General features: G+C 43.2%; 2 protein-coding genes and 1 long non-coding RNA gene across 15 annotated transcripts; 2 read left to right on the forward strand and 1 right to left on the reverse strand.

The window, feature by feature from the left end:
- Nucleotides 1-317: 317 nt before the first annotated feature.
- LOC123099905 (uncharacterized) lies at nucleotides 318-2,936 on the forward strand. The gene is made up of 6 exons (XR_006448295.1): nucleotides 318-841; nucleotides 934-1,127; nucleotides 1,277-1,932; nucleotides 2,149-2,262; nucleotides 2,350-2,550; nucleotides 2,619-2,936. It is a non-coding gene; the product is annotated as an uncharacterized lncRNA (long non-coding RNA).
- A 1,381-nt stretch (nucleotides 2,937-4,317) lies between these two features.
- On the reverse strand, nucleotides 4,318-10,204 carry LOC123097464 (phospholipase A1-II 6). 13 transcript variants are annotated; one of them, XR_006447246.1, is made up of 5 exons: nucleotides 9,709-10,204; nucleotides 9,336-9,611; nucleotides 8,011-8,192; nucleotides 6,779-6,896; nucleotides 4,318-5,204 (listed from the first exon to the last, which is right to left on the reverse strand). XR_006447246.1 is itself a non-coding variant. In XM_044519215.1 (4 exons), the coding sequence occupies exons 1-4, from the start codon at nucleotides 9,838-9,840 to the stop codon at nucleotides 5,183-5,185; spliced, it is 612 nt and encodes a 203-aa protein (XP_044375150.1). In that variant the 5' UTR covers nucleotides 9,841-10,204; the 3' UTR covers nucleotides 4,318-5,182. The 13 variants fall into 13 exon arrangements, 5 of the variants coding, with proteins under 5 accessions (XP_044375150.1, XP_044375149.1, XP_044375148.1 ...); XR_006447245.1 differs by having other exon boundaries at nucleotides 4,318-5,491; XR_006447248.1 differs by adding an exon at nucleotides 5,312-5,491 and having other exon boundaries at nucleotides 6,779-8,236; nucleotides 9,336-9,640.
- A 294-nt stretch (nucleotides 10,205-10,498) lies between these two features.
- On the forward strand, nucleotides 10,499-11,418 carry LOC123099906 (uncharacterized). The gene is made up of 2 exons (XM_044521933.1): nucleotides 10,499-11,173; nucleotides 11,265-11,418. The coding sequence occupies exons 1-2, from the start codon at nucleotides 10,893-10,895 to the stop codon at nucleotides 11,392-11,394; spliced, it is 411 nt and encodes a 136-aa protein (XP_044377868.1). The 5' UTR covers nucleotides 10,499-10,892; the 3' UTR covers nucleotides 11,395-11,418.
- Nucleotides 11,419-19,397: the final 7,979 nt, after the last annotated feature.

The raw sequence follows: 19,397 nt of genomic DNA on the forward strand, positions 1-19,397 counted from the left end.
ATCGAGTTTTATTTCGTCACACATCCCAACATCCCCTCCCACTGGTTTTTATCTCTGTTCGTTAGGTTTTGTTATATACCCATCGTCATCAATATTTTTCTAATCAAATTACCCACATGTTTCCATTTTTAGTACCGATCCCCCATCCGCGCCCCAAATTATAGGTCCGCGGACCGGTAGGACCCAGGCATGCATGCATTGGTCAGGAATTACCACAAAAAGATTCCTAACTAATCGAGCGTATCTTGATTCCCACGTCATTTAATGACCGGAATCGATCCCGCATGCACTCTTTCCTTTGCACGCCCGTACATCACGCCTGCATGGAAGTTGTTCCTTCCAATTCGCTGCACAAGTTAGGACATGAATGATGAGTGCTCGGGCCCGCTCTGCCTTACTTGTGGCCGGCCCTTCTTTCTCCATGGCGAGCTACCCCGGCGGTGACGCGTGCCCGCTCTGCGGCAGCGGGGATGACCAGGCGGCGGTGGGTCCCGCGCTCGTCATGCTCCACAAGCTAGCTAAACCTACCCGTGTAGACGGTGGCCCGGGTGGGGGCCGACAAGGTGGCGGCCACGCTGCCTGAGGCGGTCAACTGCATCTTCAACCTCCGGATGGTCACCCCGACGACGCTGATGCCCCGTGAGCGGTCTCCCGCACATGCCCCGCCGCGACGCAACCCTTGCTCCGTCTTTCATGAATCACTTTGAGGTGGAGGTGATGACGTGGAGGCGCACAACCGCCGCCGTATACAATCTGGGTCGTAGGGACGGACACACAACTGGCGGTTCCAGGACCAACACCTCGCGCAGCTGCCACTCCTCTTGGTTGTTGTGGTGCGCTGGTAGCGTCTTCATCTTCTGTGTGTATGATCTGATCATACTGAACATGTATCTATTGCATCACTACAAGTCCATGTTCCCTCCTGACTTCCAGTTACATCTACGCAACTCGAAGATCCAGAGCGCGCGATTGTGTCACCGCAGATGGCAGCAGCAAGGGCGACAAGGCGGAGGAGGGCGGGAGAGCGTTCAGCCCGTCCAGATTGCGACCACCAGATCTGCGTCCATATCACTCGTGCTGGTGCTGCCACTCTTCGCGGAGGTGCCGGCTAGCCGGCACATACGTCAGTGCGTCATCTATCTCAGACTCTCAGTCGCAGCTATGATAATTAGAGTATATATACATCTCCAGTTACAAGCCCATTTTTTGTACATTCATTTACAGCCCCGTATTTTTCTGGACATTGATTTACAGTCTCATTTCCTTGGATGTGCAGCAGACCTAGGAATTTAAACAATTCACCAACAGAAGCCAGCTAGAATAGTTGAGGAGGAAAGTAGTGTCATATTCCGTATTTACATTCAGTTTTTGAGAGAACACAACAGTAATTTTTGTCATTTTGCTCCGCAGGTGGAATTTGTCGAGGGATCCTACCCATATCCGAGTACACCACAGGCTACTCGACCAATATGACCACCGAACAGATTGAGGCCTATGACAACGATCTCATGGAGCAATGCAGATACAGTTCAAACTAATTTGCTCACGGGCTTATAGCCAAGAAACAGCAAGTGCTGATTCTTGAAAAAAACATCAAGTTGCACAATAACATCAAGTTCTGATTCTTGCTTGCTTCAAATTCTTGATTCACAGAAAGAATTTGTAATTTTATCATGTAGTTTCATGCTCCAAATTTTGATAAAATTGACAAATGTCAGTTTTGATTGTTAGATTAGGTTCATGAATGCAAGCACATCCAATCATCATCATCTTAATTTTGGCTCTAGCACTCTGCTCTTTTTGTGAGGAATGTGGTCAGCATTGCTGCGCAACACGTCAATGGTGGTAGAAGCAACACCCAAAAGGAGCGACATCACGAAGATGGAGGACGATATCGAGCTGAGGTGAACCATTGCCAATTTGCCATGAAAGGTATTTTCGTTTCCTTTCGCCTCATGTGTTATATCCGACTGTTTGAACATTATTGTTATCAAGACGAAAGTCCTGTGGTCTGCGTGGATGATTTCCATTCATATTCTAAAACAGATTCACTAATTTTTTTTACACATGTGAGTTCTGTTCTCCTTGACATTCATGATGGAAGTGATTTGTTTCTGATTCTGTCACAAAAACTACATGGAATTCCAGCGGTGCATGAAGCACAGGAAAGGCAGTAGTAAGTTATTAAGGTAGTGGTGTGTGGTTCCGATGATGGTCTTAAGGCCGACATAAAGGAAGATGAACTTGGGAGTTATTTTCAGTGTGAGTTGTGCGGTGGCTCAAAGTTGTAGTTTGTACATTATGGGACCAATGTCTATATATAAATTCTTGCTCTTGCTCCACCTGTAGCAATGCGAGCCACGTTGAAGCAAGTTGCTAAGAAGGTTCTTATCAACCCTGCAACTCGCCCTGAGCAGGCCACGAAGAACGTCACTAACTCTGATGAGCATAGGAAGCCATTAGAGGATGTTGTCGGTGGCTTTGCCCTCAAAAATCTGCAGGAAAAAGATCATCAACAAGCTGACCTTTGTGCTCAACCATTGCCCCAAGGTGAGAAACCCGATTCATCCAAAATCTATCTCCTTTAGCTACTACTCACGGGTTGTATATCACCTCAGCTGATTTCAATGCCTTAAGCTTTGCTTGCGTTTGTGAATGGCATCACATGTGCGGGATGATATCAAGAAGTTCAACAGCAAAATGAGCTCACCATTGTCGAGTGTTTACTACATCTAGGTCATCAACAAATACTACAAAGCATCATATGTAACTACAACCTTCCTCAGCATGTCTTTTATTTTGCGGGTATCATGTTTTTATTTATTTATGGGTAGCATTTATGTTAAAGGCAATTCTTTAATCCTTTCTGAGGTGAAATACAAGCATGTAATCACTGAATTATTGTATAATGGAGTTTTTGCTGATACAAAGCAATATTTATGTGAAGCCTCACTAATATAAACTAAAGACAAACTATTTAGTAGGCTATTTCATTTCTTAATGGGGCGTGCTAGGCGTCGGCCGGCGGATCTTGTAAAAAGATCCGCCGCCTCGCGAGCCATCAAATCTGGTATAATCCTGCGTTAATGGTCGTTCTTCACTTTTTTCACTTTTGCAACATAGGTTCTGTTGCCGAAGTTTTTGTAACAGATGTCATGTTGTAGAAAACATTTGTAACAAAGGTTGTGTTACACATATTTTTTTGCAACAAAGATAATATTGTAGACTTTTTTTGCAACAGAGATTATGTTACATAATTTTTTCGTCCGCATCGTCGCACTGCCGTGTTGCCACTGCAACATTCCCCATGTTTCAGAATCATGGAGGAAGTTGCAGAAATCATAAAACATACGATGGATGAGACTAATCCACATGTGGTTGGCTCTCAAGGCCGTGTTGCCACTACAACATTCCCCATGTTTCAGAGACATGGAGGAAGTTGCAAAAATCATAAGACATACGGTGGACGGGACTAATCCTTATGTGGTTGACTCTCAAGGCTGAGTTGCCACTGCAACATTCCCCATGTTTCAGAAACATGGAGGATGTTGCAAAATCCTGGTAATAGATAAGGTAGGTGAGACTAATCCACATGTGGTTGGCTTTCGAGTGCAGCGGACGCGAGGCGTAGAATCTGTTCGTACACGTGGTATGTTGGATCAAAAGTGATCCAACGGCTTCACGCACAGCGGACGCGAGAGCACCATCCGCCGGCTGAAAGGTAACGTTTCCCTTTCTTAATAGGCAAGTAATTTTCAAGTTGCGATGCTTAGTTTATGGCTTACCAAGCAATGAATACATAATAGCATTGAGTAGTAGGGTGAGGTGGTGAACGCTATCGCAGTCGCAGGGGGTGCAAGCGTGCCTCGATGCGTCTGGACGTGACATGCATGGTGGATCGTTGGCTACGATGGCTGATAATGAAGGGGCAGTTGTTCAATTTGAGAGGAAGACGCGATATTGGTTGGGTTGAAATAAAAAAAAGAGGGTAATGTCGAGTTAAACAAAATTTAGGAGAATCTTTAGGGAGTCCCCTATTCCTCTTGTATCCCCCAACCCTACCCAAGCGACACCCTCGACATCCATGTTCATCCCCTCTAATGGCTACAAGGAGAAAGAGAGGGTTGGGGAAAGGGTGAGTGGATGAAGGGAGAGACGGAGATATGTAGAGAGAGGAAGAGCGAGAGGGAGAGAGAGGGAAGGTTTACATTACGATTGGTGCCGACTGGCATTGTAGCGCGTAGCAACGCACGGGCGTTCTACTAGTGCATATAGCTCACGAAGGTGAAAGACCGCCGTAGTACCCCGTCCAAATAATAAATATGTGACTCGTTACTCAAATTTCACATATAATTCGACAACGTACACGAAGAGAGCAATGATAAGTATCTATTACAACTAAGATCTACTTAATGCATTTGAGATATTCCTATACAACGCCGCTTGAGATATCCTTGTACAACGTCAGGAATGTTGTCTTTCGCTTCATTCGCATGGTACTCCATTCTTAACTCATAACAATCCTGCACGAGTAACACATATAATTAGCATAAAAAATTTACATGGAAGATGTATGAATGTACAATATAGAAGACTCATCATGCATTGTATACAGAACCTGGTTATATATTACGACCATATATATACAACGCAGTGTCTCACTTTATCCGGATGCCCCTCGATGACTTTGCCATGGTTGCCTCCGCCATGGGCGAACAGAGCATGAACTTTAATCTCCTAACATTTCAACACATAACTAACGAAACTAAATGAAGTAAAAAACAATATTTTTTGGTTCAACTTTTTTGATGGGCAAACAGTAGGGAAATCCTCTACTGTGTAATTTTCATTAATAAATTAAGGAAAAAGGGAGGATTGTACATATTTACATAAATACATAGGGCTAGAGGATACCCGTAAAAAGGAAAATAAAGTCTGAGGATCAAGAGCTCAAGAGATTGAGGACATCCAAGCATTCAGAGGGTCAGAATCCAAAGGTTTAACCCTACATGTGACCAGATTAAGGTTCTTGAGAAAGTTCCCGAGCCATCCAAACAAAGATGCTTGCTTCCCTTAAAAAATCCAAGAATTCATCTGTTTTCGAATATTCCATGGCACAGAATAGATGATCTCCAATAAACAAGGGCCAGCAAAACTATATTTAGTTATCTGAAATAATACTTCACCAACACTGCTGAGCAAATCTGCAACAGGAAATAAATGTTACCTGGTCTCTCTTAGAGAAATTCAGTCATTTTATGAGGAGCTCTATTCTACACAGAAAGTAGTAGAAGTTGAGGCGGTTCTTCACCATGTCATGCTTAACACATACTCAGAGAATTCACAATCGCATTAGGCGGAGGCCACAGTCACATTTTTTGCCGTCATACAAATCCAAACTTGTCAATTCTATCAAGGGCGCATCAGACTCACAATCCCTCCTTCCACCCCCTCCGTCCACACACATACAACCCCCCTCTCTCTACCAGGTCTGGAAGGGGAACAACGGCGTCAGTCAAGTCCGCTAGGCCCCCTAAATAACCTAGGGGAAACTAAAAAATGATAAAAAAATGCCATTTTGTGGCAAAAGCAAACAATTTTATTTCACTTTTACGTGTCTTAGCTTTTGACAATGTATACAATTTTACTTTTGCCACAGAGTAGCATTTATGATACATTGTCAAAAGCTAAGAGTGGCAAAAGTGAAGTGTAAAATTTTAGAGTGGCATAAGCAAAGTGGCAAAAAGCTAGAGTGGAAAAAACAAAGTTTTCCCAATAACCTTTGTACATGGGACCCCCCTGTAAAGATTCTCTCCTTAATTTTTTTAACTCTAGCAACATGACCAAAATCTGAACAACTATATTTCATTATCTTAATTATTAATTTTATATACAAAACAACCAAAGCCGTATTATCATCGTTGTAATATCCCAGATTTTCATTTGGATGACGAAACTATTACTACAATAAAAAATAACACAGAAAACCACAGCCAAATAATTTTTAAAATATCTTTTATAACACAAAATAAAAAAATAAAAAATACTCCCTCCATTCCTAAATATAAGTCATTTTAGAAATTTCAATATGGACCACATACGGAGCAAAATGAGTTAATCTACACTCTAGAATATATATATCTCTCTCTCTCTATATATATATATATCTATCTAGAATAAATCATAGGGTATCCGCAAAAAATCATAGGGTATATATATACGTACCCAAATAAAAATCATAGCATTTAAGGGAAATCATAGGGTATATATACACGTACCCAAATAATAAAAAATCATAGGGTATATATTTACGTACCCAAATATGAGTTTTTCCCCATTTTTCAATGATACTATAGTATTTAAGGAAATAAATTGTTTATGAGGGAATTAATAACATGCCATTTTCTGGAAACCAATCTACAATCAATGGCAGTGCATGCAAGTACAAAAGGAAAGTGAATTATTTGAAAGGCACTACGAATTATTTGTAAGCAAAAAATGAATTAGTGGGTCGGATCCAAACTAGGTGCCCCAAACATTTTACCTATATATATGAATAGTAACACTATATATATATATATATATATATATATATATATATTTGTATCTAGTAAGTAGTGGAATTTTAAAAAAGACTTATATTTAGGAACGGAGGGAGTACATATTTAACAGTAGCATAAACATATTGCGCCATGAAGCAAATGTAATCAGTGCATGCACATCAATTTGTTCTCTCTAGCAAAAAAAAACTGTTTTTTTTTGGCAAAAACAACCATACCTCCATTTATTTTGTGGGGCTTTTCCTTCTTCTTTTTGTGCCTTGTTTACAGTTTTCCCTCAACTTTAATGAATTGGCAGAGCTCTTGCCTTACCCGTAAAAACATTCACCTAGATGGCTAGATCCATGTACAAGCAAAAGTATCAAAAACCTTCAAGTTTGCTAGAAATTGATAGCATTAAATGGAATTTCACCTAGATGGCTAGATCCATGTTAACTTTTGAATTGTTAATAGCGAATGTAAAAGGTCCAAGAATATACACAACTGGGCACTGTCACACATTGTCATTAGCTAAAAGACCAAAAAGATAAACATCGTAGGAAGATACATTGATGCAATCCTCCCAAAACTGGTTAACACCAAATTTCAATGGATGCATGCTTGACATGGAGACACCTCCGTTTGAATATGTTGGCAATTAAAAAACAAAACTGCATAGTGGGAAAAATTGACCAGGCTAAGGCAGAAGGATGCAGATGCTGCTCGGGGATAAGTCATTCAGAAAAAACAATCCTCATCGAGGATCTTGCATAGTCTTGCATACATAACTGGATCACCTCTACTATTAAAGGCGATAAAAATATGTTTTTCTATGACAACAAATTCAAATCTATCCTGAGAAGACAGAGCACACACCAGTGAAAACAAATATTAAGAACACAAATACTCAAATAAAATAAACCAAAGCACGAGTAGGTTGTTGATGGCCTGCTCGGCTTGGCCCATCTATTCACGCAAGAAAGTATTAACCAAGGTTTACGAGTCGATGAGTCGACAAGTCGTTCTGAGGATGAGACTCATAGACTAAGCATGACTAATCGACACGAATCGACACTGAAGTTTCGACTCAATAGACTAGTCGACACTGAAGTCTAGTCGGCCCTGAAGTTGAGACTCATAGACTAGTCTACAGACTAGTCTTGACTAGTCCTTGGACCCATAATCCATGGTATTAACATAGGCAAATTAAATTAGACCCAGAAAGTAAATTTGTTTTACGTAGACTCAAAAAATGTTATAGTTCAGTAGATCTTAAGCACCCAGTTTTACGACAACCACCTCCTATAAATTTCTGTGCTCCAAGTTCACAATGACATGGCCCAACTAAAGCTCCTTCTTGTTCTATTTCTTATCTGGCAAACCACCTCATATCTCCCAAATACTGACTAACATCTACAAACATATGCATAACAATTATCACCACATCACACGGGCATAAGAAAACACATACCTTAGTCCTAGTCGATGAAGATGTTGGATCTTTGCACGAGTGCCCACGTACCTTGGTGTAGAGTGGACATTGTCAGACTTGAAGTCTGCTTGGACGGCGTGCTCGCATCGTCCCACATAGCAGGGGCCACTGCTTGCACCGCGCTCTCGGACACTGCTCTGCCACTGCCACAAGCACCAGCCCTGACGCGAGCAGCCGACCAAGATGTTGAATGTTTCCATTAGTGCTGCGTTCAGGTGTGCAGTTCATTTAGTAAACTAAAGACATGGTATAAATTATCATTGAGCAATGTGTGGGCTAAAAAACATCAGTTCGTGTACTTGCAATGAAGATTCTGAATTTTCAAACTATCTTGCTACTTCACACTCACGGCTGGCTTATCTTATTCTTATCAGTCATTACTACTGAATAATATATTGGCAGAAAACAATGAAATAGCAAGTCATTTGATCAGTAGATAGAAGCAGGAGCACATCTGCAAAAACACCTCTAAAGCATGTTCTTTAGAAATAAGGAACGGCCTTAATACAAACGATGCAAACCTTAAGGCGCATTTTCTTACAATATTGTCTCAGTTTAAGGACCCCACATTATACACAGTGCACCAATACAATTTTCCTAGCTATTTCAGGGCATAGAGTTCAAGAACAACAACACCAACGCTATTGAACTCTTGCTCTAGTTTTAGTCCATAGGTTTCAGTCCGCTCAATATCTCTTCTACGTAAAAATTGTCCTAATGGCCCCTCCTCCCGTTTCTGTCAAACCAATTCTCATTAAAATTTCTCAAACTTTAGGAGGACTCCATAAACCTGCAAATAAGTGTTCATAAGAACCACACCCCAAGGGATACAGATGGAAGAAAACTACGAACATTCTAGTAATTCAGTTAATGGGCAGTGTGCATAGGGCATCATATTGACTATATGACATTGTGTCAGATGATGTACAAAAAAGCTTGGCAATACGAGCAATGGCAGCATACTGATGCCGATGCCGCATTTTCATAAAGTTGTCTAGTCTAAACGAACAAGCATACCATGTTGAAATTTCTAGTGACGCGATGATGTGAAATTGAGAATTGAAAACAGAATTCTAGTACTAAACATAAATTTAAAAATACGCCTATAATTCACTTCCCTACATCAACTAAGCTTCAGTTCAAAACTTCAAAAGGGACAAAGGCATGAATTTTGGGGAAGCACGGACTGGTTCATGGATAAAGCAGACAAGAATGGCACAAGGGCAGTGACTGAATATTCTATAGTGGTAAAGACATGCATGAATATATTTTTATGTTTTCCTCTATGAAATTTTCTCCTTCACCTTCATCAACGCTGTGGAAAATGTCTCGAGCGTCGCCGACGCGGTCCGGAACAGATCGCAGAGGCCGGTGGCCGTGGCAGCGTTAATCCGCTTCTTGAAGCCGGTGCCGCCACCGTGCAGGGCGAACGTGAACGCCATGACTGGGTACGATGCAGCGGCCGTGCAGCTGTAACCATTCTCAATGATGTCGAACGCGTTTAGCGCTGCCCCAAGGCTGTGCCTCGTCATGGTGATGCTCACCTCCTGACACTGAACCGTGTCCACCACAGCCCGCGCCTGACATCCATGGTTGCATGAGCATGCATCTGCAAGTGAGCTCAACACTGAACCGTGTACCATGTATATGACGGTGCCATCGTATTCACAAGATTACCTGGTCTCTGTCGTTGTCCTTGTTGTTCGTGGAGATGGAGATCCAGCCGCGGTGCACCAAGCATCTGTGCAGGCGGCCTCGCCGAGGAGGCCTCTGGGCGGCACTATGGCGAACTCGAGATCGTTGACCCATTCCAGAGCCTGGATCGTGCCGCGCCACGCGACGACTACATCACGACGCCAGCGCGCGGCCTTTCCCTCGTCCGTGGTGGATCCCGTCGCACCATGCGCAGTGGTGGAGGCTGGATCCCGTCGGGAGGGACAATACGGGGCCAATGGCGGACGGGTCTGAGTGGAGGCCACGGCCATCGCGGCGCCAATGGAGACCGTGGTTAGGCGGCGGCGCAGGCGACGATGCGTGCAGAGGAGGATCGCGGCGGCTCCTCTCGGACCTCGGCGGTGGCGGCTCCCCTCGGATCTCGGCGGCGGCAAAGTGCTCCGCTATGGCGGCTGGTGCATTTTTTTTTTACGGAGGAAACAGATCGAGGGGAGTAGAGGGAGCCTCGGTGGCTGATTTTTTTTTCACCTGCAACGGGGAGAGACGAAAAAAAAACAACGAAAAAAACCGGACGAAAGTGGTGGGATGAAAATAAACCGTAAATGTTATTCACCAACTCAGACATCTCTATTCTTAATGGACGAGTTGGTTGAATAGTCCCACCACTTTCGTCTGGTTTATTTTCGTCTGGTTTATTTTCATCTCACATCCCACAACCATATCTACTCACGATAATTTTTTTACCCTCACAATAAAAACTTTCCTAACCTTTCCAAAGTTCCCTAACTAGACACGTTATAAACGAGCAAGAACTGATAGCACGTTACTAATCAATAAAATTTAGTTTCATGACAATCAATTCCAAATCCTAATTTTCCTAATACGTCGATCTTTCTCTGCTCCTAATGTCTCAGACCCCCCTCCCTCGTACGATCGCCTGACCCACGCCCTCTTCCTCTTTCCTTTTTCACCGCTGCACCTCCAAAAAAAACCATCAATCACGCAACCCCACCTGCCTCTCCCCAACTCCCCAAGCGACATCCTCTCTCCCCTCCCTGCCGCCCCCAAGACGCCCTCATCGGCGCACTCTTCATCGGAGCGCCGTCCGCTGGAAGCCGGAGTCGGGAAGGAGAGCAGCCACCAGCGGGGGAGACCACAAGGGGAGGTGTTGGTTCTTCCTCCGATTGATGCATCGCTCATGGGGGCACTGCTGGTGGGGGCGGGGAGCGATTTGGTGGCCGTGCTGGGGCCCGGCGGCGTGGGCGGGTGCGCTGGAACTGGTCGTGTCGATGGCGTCGTTCCCGCCAGAGACCACGTTCGTGTGGGTGCTGGCCAGCGGCGGGTGCGCGGGCGGATCGGTGTGCGTGCCTCTCGACGGTCTGCTCGACCCGGGCGGGTCGATGGTTGTACGGCTTCGATGTGCTGCGCACGGCGAAGGGCTTTCGTCGCTCGACGAGGTCATCCAGCGGTAAGGGGGAAAAACCCCTTCGATCCCTAACACTATCCCACCACAACAATCCATTGCTAAATTCTCTATGATTGTTTGGGTAAATTTGCAGGTCGGACGAGCTCGTTGGCCAGATTGGGCAGCTGCCGCCCTCTGCTGAGATTGTTCACACCATGGATGAGATCTCCAACACTGTAAGTTACTCTTCTTTGGTTACGTTTTATTTAATCTGTGTAGTTTGATGTGGGTTGGCTGATGATTGGCTAGGTTTGCTCGGTCATTGATTCAGCGGAGCTGTGCAGGGACACGCACTCAGATAGGTGAGTGGATGACGTCTGCTTGCTTCTTGTGTAATAATTCGGAAGCTCTGCAACAAAGTGTTAGCTTTGAATTTTGGAAGGCAGCAAATAACTTGCGTATCGACTTTGAGAAAGGAGGGATTCATCTTCGTAACAGTTGCCATAGTGATAGTTATATTCTGTTGCGATTGTTAGCTTTGAATTTGAATTAGAAAGATAATCCTCTACCATTGCAGATAAACTCAAGCATCTTAATCAGCTGAACCTTGCAATTGCGCATCTGGGTAGAAAGTAGGTATTGGGCAGGCCGTTGCTAAGCTTAGTACTATTTTTACCGTCGAACTTGCGTATATTGAAGTCAGTTGTAGTTCCAATTTGGAATTTATTACCATGCATATGAGCATATTAAGAGAAGCCGGTTTGGTTCCATTGATTTGCTATAGAACGTTTTATTAGATATGAAGGTGCCTGGCCTTTCTTTTACAAACATAGGGTAAGACCTACTTTGAAGAAAAATTGCTTGTTATGTTTACGAGTGGAGCGAGAAAACAATTGCTAATCTCCTTTCATATACTCATTTTGTGTAGCTTAGTTGTCCATCTACAGACATTGGTGGTCATGCCTTGCCCCTCTCTTCCCTCCAAGCTTGCCGCCCTCGCCCCCCTCTTTGAGGTAGCCGCACGTTGCTCATCTCGGTGGCGTCAGGCGCGGCCGTCTCTACCATGGCATCGGTGTGGCCTTCCCTGCAAGGAGCGGCGCCTCCTTGGTACGATCGCGACACTGATTCAGCCGAATCGGCGGGGGTTACTAGGCTCACAGGCTAGCTTTTCCTCGGATGCATCGATGTTCTAATTGTGATGGCATGACCATAGATCGTATGAGTCTAGAAGACTTTGAGGCGGCTCATCTGCGTGGATGGTTGTGGCTGGGCACACAATCCATTAATAATCCTTCAAATTTTCACACAGAAGGTCCCCTCCTTTTCCTTTTTGCATTTTTTCTTGTTAATTTTTTTAGATTGCTTGCGTTGGCAAATTGAAGAAAGACTCTGAATCCTAGATTTCTACGTTCTATCAGAAGCTTGTAACTGATCTGTAAGCTCACCAGCCAAGCTGACCATTTGGATTTCAGTAGATATATGGAGTATATTTACTCACATTGCCCACGACTTGTTTGAAAAAATTTCTCTTCTGATTTGGTATTGCATTGCTGAGCACTTATGTGAATTACATGCAGCATGTGTATGTTCTATAGCTTCTATTGTACAGTTTTCCTTCTTTTTTCAGGTTGTCCAGATGAGCACTGGCCACTGGGAAATGGCAACTTGGTTGAACTGAATCAGCTCTAATCTCCTAAATTTGTGCATTTATCTTTAAAAAACACTGCAGTGCTACCTCCCCGTAGTAATAAATAAGTATATTATGAAACTCATATATGATTATTACTATTATTTTTGCACGTTCAATCAATTCCACTGATAAATCATTTATGCTTTTTTAGAACAAGCATCAAGCATCATGTGGCATTATAGTCATTGGTGAAGATTGACAATGCACTCAAATACAAGACTTATGATGGTGTTTGGTGACTGATAAACATGATTGGAAAGGTGCTTTCCAAGCATAAGGTGAATCTTCTACATTTCACTTTTTAATATAATTTGGTCGGTGCGATGTATATTTTCTGAAAACTATATCGCCATTGTGGGTTATCTGACTAAAATTACATTCTCTGCTTGGCACTGATTCATATATATTAATATGGGCAAAGGAAATTCACAATATTTTATTTCAGGGAAAGACTTCTAAAACCAGTGAAGTGTCTTAGCAAGGATGACACGCCGTTGTGCCTCTCGGCCTGAACAATATAGCTCATTTAGTTCATCACCACAACTGGCTACACGGCGTGACGGAGCAGCTCCACATGTCCTACGAGGACACGGAGTCAGCATTGCACGGCCGTCGTAGGTGAGAGATCGTGCCATCGTGCCGCATGACCCCCGTCGGCTCTAGACTGGTTTGTTGGTTTCTCTCCTTTAGATGTGGGATTAGGAACGGAAAAGTCGGTTTGTCGCCAATTCATAGAAAAGGAATAGCCGGTTGTCAAACAAAGGAAGGAGGCTGGCTGGTAATTGGGACTGGGGCATTGAGATTGAAATTAACATGTGTCGTGAATCGACGAGGGTCTCACGGGTGGAACATATGAACCGGGCACGTAAGATTTTTTTCCCGTGAGAGAGGAGGAATAATGCGAGAGAGGAAGATGCGTCTATGGCTCGAGGGCTACTATTTCTTGCAAAAGCAGTGGCAGGGTGCAACCGATGGAGAAGGAGAGGCTAGGAAGGAAGAAGAGAAAGTAGCACACGATCTGGACGGGTGGCTGTGCATGGGCTATTGTGTTGTGTGCCTGCGGCCAAGCCAATTGGGAGAGAGGCAACCACCGCAGAGATAGAGGAAAGAAGCAATCCATGCATGTTGCTCACCATCAGGGTAAGGTGGGTAGTTTATGTCGCTATGTCGTCGCATCGGACGACTGGGAGCAGGGAAGAAATTAAAGGAGAAAATATCATAGCGGTAGAGACTGGGCCCAAAAATTGGCAAGTTCATCCCAAACCCATTTTTGATGTTTCATGGTCACCTCTCCGTCCGTACACCGAACTAGGAACTCGCAATTGTCTCTTGTTATTGAACTAGACATAATCAGTCCATTTAAAATTGGTACAGAACCATGCATATTTTTGAGTTGATACAAAAAGACCAATGGTTTCTTTTTTGCATTATTGTCGTCCAGAGTGTAAGAGTTCCAGCCAAAACAAGTTTATGCCTAACATTTAGTTAGTAATGACTGAAATCTGTTTTCAAATTTAAGCAATGAGGATGTTAGAACTAAATTATAGTTCCAGCATGAAATTAGGTAATTTCTTGTAGATAATCATAGTGGTATATTTTGTTGTGTTCGGTTAACAAGAATTAAAAATATAGAGATATTGTTGAGGAAACAATAAGTTAAGTGGATTCATGGTTGACAAGCAAAGTTATTTTGGGGAAAGTTCCATAGTAATGTTTACGAGCATTTAGCATGTGTGTCATGCTTGTTTTCAGTGGAATATTACATGATATGGTTCTATAGGTTTTGGAGCTTCTACTGGTGTGGGTAGTTATTTGCTTAATGGTGTAACTTAAGCCAACTGCATAATGACCTTCATATGGTTTCGCCATTGTTTTTTCTCCCGTTGTGCTTGCGTGTTCAATCTTGTTATTATTGCATCTTGTGGTCTACTCTGATAGGTCATGTTTGTTTGTAGGGTGACATTTTATACATCTAGGGAACCAGGGCAATTTGGACATGTGATATTTCCTCGAGTAAGCAAACTTCTTTTGTATGGCCCAGCATGATGATCAACACATCTGGTTTTATATGGTGCCACTTTTGTTGTATACAACAAGCAACTATTCATTTTGTGTGCCTTGCAACAACATCATAATCTCATTAAACCTGCAATAGATCCAGTAGTAGAAAAAGGGTCAAATGTTCAGCTCATTACTACCGGTTTGAATTTGAGCCGGCACTAATGTGACCATTAGTGTCGGTTCCAACGGCTAGGCGGGCCGCTCTCATTAGTACCGGTTCGTGCTGAACTTTTAGCACCGGTTCATGCCACGAGCCGGTACTAAAGAGAGTGGTGGCAGGATGTTGTCAGTCTGGGGCCCCTCCAGCACCTTTAGTACTGGTTCGTGCCTCGAACCGGTACTAAAGGTCATCCTATATAAACCCTTCGTCCACACGCGCTCTGTTCTTCCCCTTTCCCCTCTCCTCTCTGTTCTTCCCTTCTTCCTCTCGAGCTCATCACAAATTTTGCCCAAATTTTGTCAAGATTTGAAGGCCCCCGTCCATTCAAATGATCACAAAGGTTAGAAACTTTGTCCTTTCATCTCTCATTGCTAGATTAGCTCTTGCAATGGTTTATATAGTGATTAATTTGAGGGTTTTAGTAATTTCGGAGGAATTATATATATGTGGTAGTATTTGATTTATATGCAATTTGAGGTCAAAATAACACTTAGTTTGCATATGTAGATGTGGTTTACTTAGTGCCTTCTAAATCTCCGTCGTAACCACCGTCGATCGCCCACACCGTCCCGTCGCCGGCACCACCTTGTGGTGAGCCTCTTGTTCTTATCTTTTTTATATAAAAAATTCATGTTTGTGTGATTTGGATATATAGTTACTCGTATAATTATCTTACCCGTACATTGTTTGTTATACATAGTGCCATGGTTTTGATATCCGTCCCCGTCGGCCCTCGTCCGTGTTATGATTCGGATGTGGTATATTCTCTTTTAAAACTATTTGTTGCATTTCGTGTTTATGACAAATTATGCCCATCAAGTTGACATAGATCCAGCATTGGATAGCACCGTCCCATCCATGCCGAGAAGCAGCGTTGGTTCCGCCCCGGGCGATGCACTCCTGGATAGATACCCTGTGGATGACATCATGGAGAGCACTAACTGTGAGCTACACTTCAAAATGAAGAACATATCCATGAAGGTGGCGGACACCATTGCTTATACAAATTCCCCTGATGCAACCTTCCATTGCAACCCGATTCCAGCCGGCTATGCTCGTGTCGTGGTTGATGAGGTGGTGGACCAATATTCGGGGCTAGAGCTTGACATTCCTGGAGGTGACGAGGAGCACATACTGGGAGAGGCCAAACATCGTATCATCCTATGGAGAAAGCATTGCATCATCTTTCGAAGGCCACCGACACCGCGCCAGCCGACTCCTCCTCGAAGTCCGACACCGCATCAGCAAACTCCCGCTCCTCCAAGTCCACCAACGCGCCAGGCCACTAATACGTCCATTTTGCATCATGCTTTTATATCGATATTTATTGCATTATGGGCTGTTATTACACATTATGTCACAATACTTATGCCTATTCTCTCTTATTTTACAAGTTTTACATGAAGAGGGAGAATGCCGGCAGCTAGAATTCTGGGCTGGAAAAGGAGCAAATATTAGAGACCTATTCTGCACAACTCCAAAAGTCTTGAAACTTCACGGAGGCACGTTTTGGAATATATAAAAAATACGGGAGAAAGAATCAACCAGAGGGGGCCCACACCCTGGCCACGAGGGTGGGGGCGCGCCCTACCCCCCTGGGCGCGCCCCTGCCTCGTGGGCCCCTTGGCAGGCCTCCGGTGCCCATCTTCTGCTATATGAAGTCTTTTACCCTGGAAAAAAATCATAAGCAAGCTTTCGGGACGAAACACCGCCGCCACGAGGCGGAACCTTGGCGGAACCTATCTAGGGCTCCGGCGGAGCTGTTCTGCCAGGGAAACATCCCTCCGGGAGGGAGAAATCATCGCCATCATGATCACCAACGATCCTCTCATCGGGAGGGGGTCAATCTCCATCAACATCTTCACCAGCACCATCTCGTCTAAAACCCTAGTTCATCTCTTGTATCCAATCTTTGTCCCAAAGCCTCAAATTGGTACCTGTGGGTTGCTAGTAGTGTTGATTACTCCTTGTAGTTGATGCTAGTTGGTTTATTTGGTGGAAGATCATATGTTCAGATCCTTTATTCATATTAATATACCTATGATTATGAACATGAATATGATTTGTGAGTAGTTACGTTTGTTCCTGAGGACATGGGAGAAGTCTTGCTATAAGTAGTCATGTGAATTTGGTATTCGTTCGATATTTTGATGAGATGTATGTTGTCTCTCCTCTAGTGGTGTTATGTGAACGTCGACTACATGACACTTCACCATTGTTTGGGCCTAGAGGAAGGCATTTGGAAGTAATAAGTAGATGATGGGTTGCTAGAGTGACAGAAGCCTAAGCCCTAGTTTATGAGTTGCTTCGCAAGGGGCTGATTTGGATCCATATGTTTCATGCTATGGTTAGGTTTACCTTAATACTTCTTTTGTAGTTGCGGATGCTTGCAATATGGGATAATCATAAGTGAGATGCTTGTACAAGAAAGGGAAGTACCCAAGCACCGGTCCACCCACATACCAAATTATCAAAGTAACGAACGCGGATCATATGAGCATGATGAAAACTAGCTTGACGATAATTCCCATGTGTCCTCGGGAGCGCTTTTCTCTATATAAGAGTTTGTCCAGGCTTGTCCTTTGCAGCAAAAAGGATTGGGCCATCTTGCTGCACCTTATTTACTTTCATTACTTGTTACCCGTTACAATTACCTTATCACAAAACTATCTGTTACCGATAATTTCAGTGCTTGCAGAGAATACCTTACTGAAAACTGCTTATCATTTCCTTCTGCTCCTCGTTGGGTTCGACACTCTTACTTATCGAAAGGACTACGATAGATCCCCTATACTTGTGGGTCACCGAGACTCTTTTTTGACGCCGTTGCCGGGGAGTGAAGCACCTTTGGTAGGTGGAATTTGGTAATGAAAAATTTATATAGTGTGCTGAAATTTACTGTCACTTGTTACTATGGAACATAATCCTTTGAGGGGCTTGTTCGGGGTATCTTCACCCCGACCAGTAGAGCAAAGAGTTGCTCCTCAACCTACTAAACCTACTGAAAATGTTTACTTTGAAATTCCTTCGGGTATGATAGAGAAACTGCTAGCTAATCCTTTTACAGGAGATGGAACATTACATCTCGATTTGCACTTAATCTATGTGGATGAAGTTTGTGGATTATTTAAGCTTGCAGGTATGCCCGAGGATGTTATCAAGAAGACGGTCGGGCTATGTGATGATATGGGATCATGGAACTACAACCGATTGAAATTGGAATTTCATCAGAAGTTTTATCCTATGCATCTTGTTCATCGTGATCGTAATTATATATATAATTTTTGGCCTCGCGAAGGAGAAAGCATCGCTCAAGCTTGGGGGAGGCTTAAGTCAATGTTATATTCATGCCCCAATCATGAGCTCTCAAGAGAAATTATTATTCAAAAAATTTATGCTCGGCTTTCTCTCAATAATCGCTCCATGCTCGATACTTCTTGTACTGACTCTTTTATGATGAAGACTATTGAATTCAAATGGGATTTATTAGAAATAATTAAACGCAACTCTGAAGATTGGGATCTCGACGAAGGTAAGGAGTCAGGTATAACACCTAAGTTTGATTGTGTTAAATCTTTTATGGATACCGATGTTTTCCGTGAATTTAGCACTAAATATGGACTTGACTCTGAGATAGTAGCTTCTTTCTGTGAATCCTTTGCTACTCATGTTGATCTCCCTAAGGAGAAGTGGTTTAAATATAATCCTCCCATTGAAGTAAAAATAGTTGCACCTATTAAAGTTGAAGAAAAGACTATCACTTATAATGTTGATCCTATTGTTCCTACTGCTTATATTGATAAACCACCTTTCCCTGTTAGAATGAAGGATTATGCTAAAGCCTCAACTGTGGTTCGTAAGAGTAACACTAGAACGCCTACACCCCCTGAGCAAATTAAAGTTGAACCTAGTATTGCTATGGTTAAAGATCTCTTGGCCGATAATATTGATGGGCATGTTATTTACTTCTGTGATAAAGCTGCTAGAATTGCTAGACACGATACTAAGGGTAAACATAGACCCGTTGTTGGCATGCCTGTTATTTCTGTTAAAAAGGAGATCATTGCTATCATGGCTTATGTGATATGGGTGCTAGTGCAAGTGCAATACCTCATTCCTTATACGAAGAAATTATGCATGATATTGCACCCGCTGAGATAGAGGAAATTGATGTTACAATTAAGCTTGCCAATAGTGACACTATTTCACCAGTTGGGATTGTTAGAATATCCTGCTGATTTTCTTGTTCTTGGTTCCCCACAAGATAGCTTTTGTCCCATCATATTTGGTAGACCCTTCTTGAATACTGTTAATGCTAGGATAGACTGCAAAAAGGATGTTGTTACTATTGGTTTGGGGGATATGTCTCATGAGTT

Source organism: Triticum aestivum, chromosome 4D (genome assembly GCF_018294505.1).
Source record: "Triticum aestivum cultivar Chinese Spring chromosome 4D, IWGSC CS RefSeq v2.1, whole genome shotgun sequence".
NCBI classification, from domain to species: Eukaryota; Viridiplantae; Streptophyta; class Magnoliopsida; order Poales; family Poaceae; genus Triticum; species Triticum aestivum.

What these genes read in the sequence shown, in the direction of transcription:
- LOC123097464 (XM_044519213.1), bottom strand. Translation starts at nt 9,840, where the DNA reads ATGGGTCAACGATCTCGAGTTCGCCATAGTGCCGCCCAGAGGCCTCCT. An exon ending in AGGACAACGACAGAGACCAG is followed by an intron (nt 9,612 to 9,708) that starts GTAATCTTGTGA and finishes CATGGATGTCAG; the next exon opens with GCGCGGGCTGTGGTGGACAC. An exon ending in TTTCCACAGCGTTGATGAAG is followed by an intron (nt 8,193 to 9,335) that starts GTGAAGGAGAAA and finishes TGCTCGCGTCAG; the next exon opens with GGCTGGTGCTTGTGGCAGTG.
- LOC123099906 (XM_044521933.1), top strand. Translation starts at nt 10,893, where the DNA reads ATGCATCGCTCATGGGGGCACTGCTGGTGGGGGCGGGGAGCGATTTGG. An exon ending in CTCGACGAGGTCATCCAGCG is followed by an intron (nt 11,174 to 11,264) that starts GTAAGGGGGAAA and finishes GTAAATTTGCAG; the next exon opens with GTCGGACGAGCTCGTTGGCC.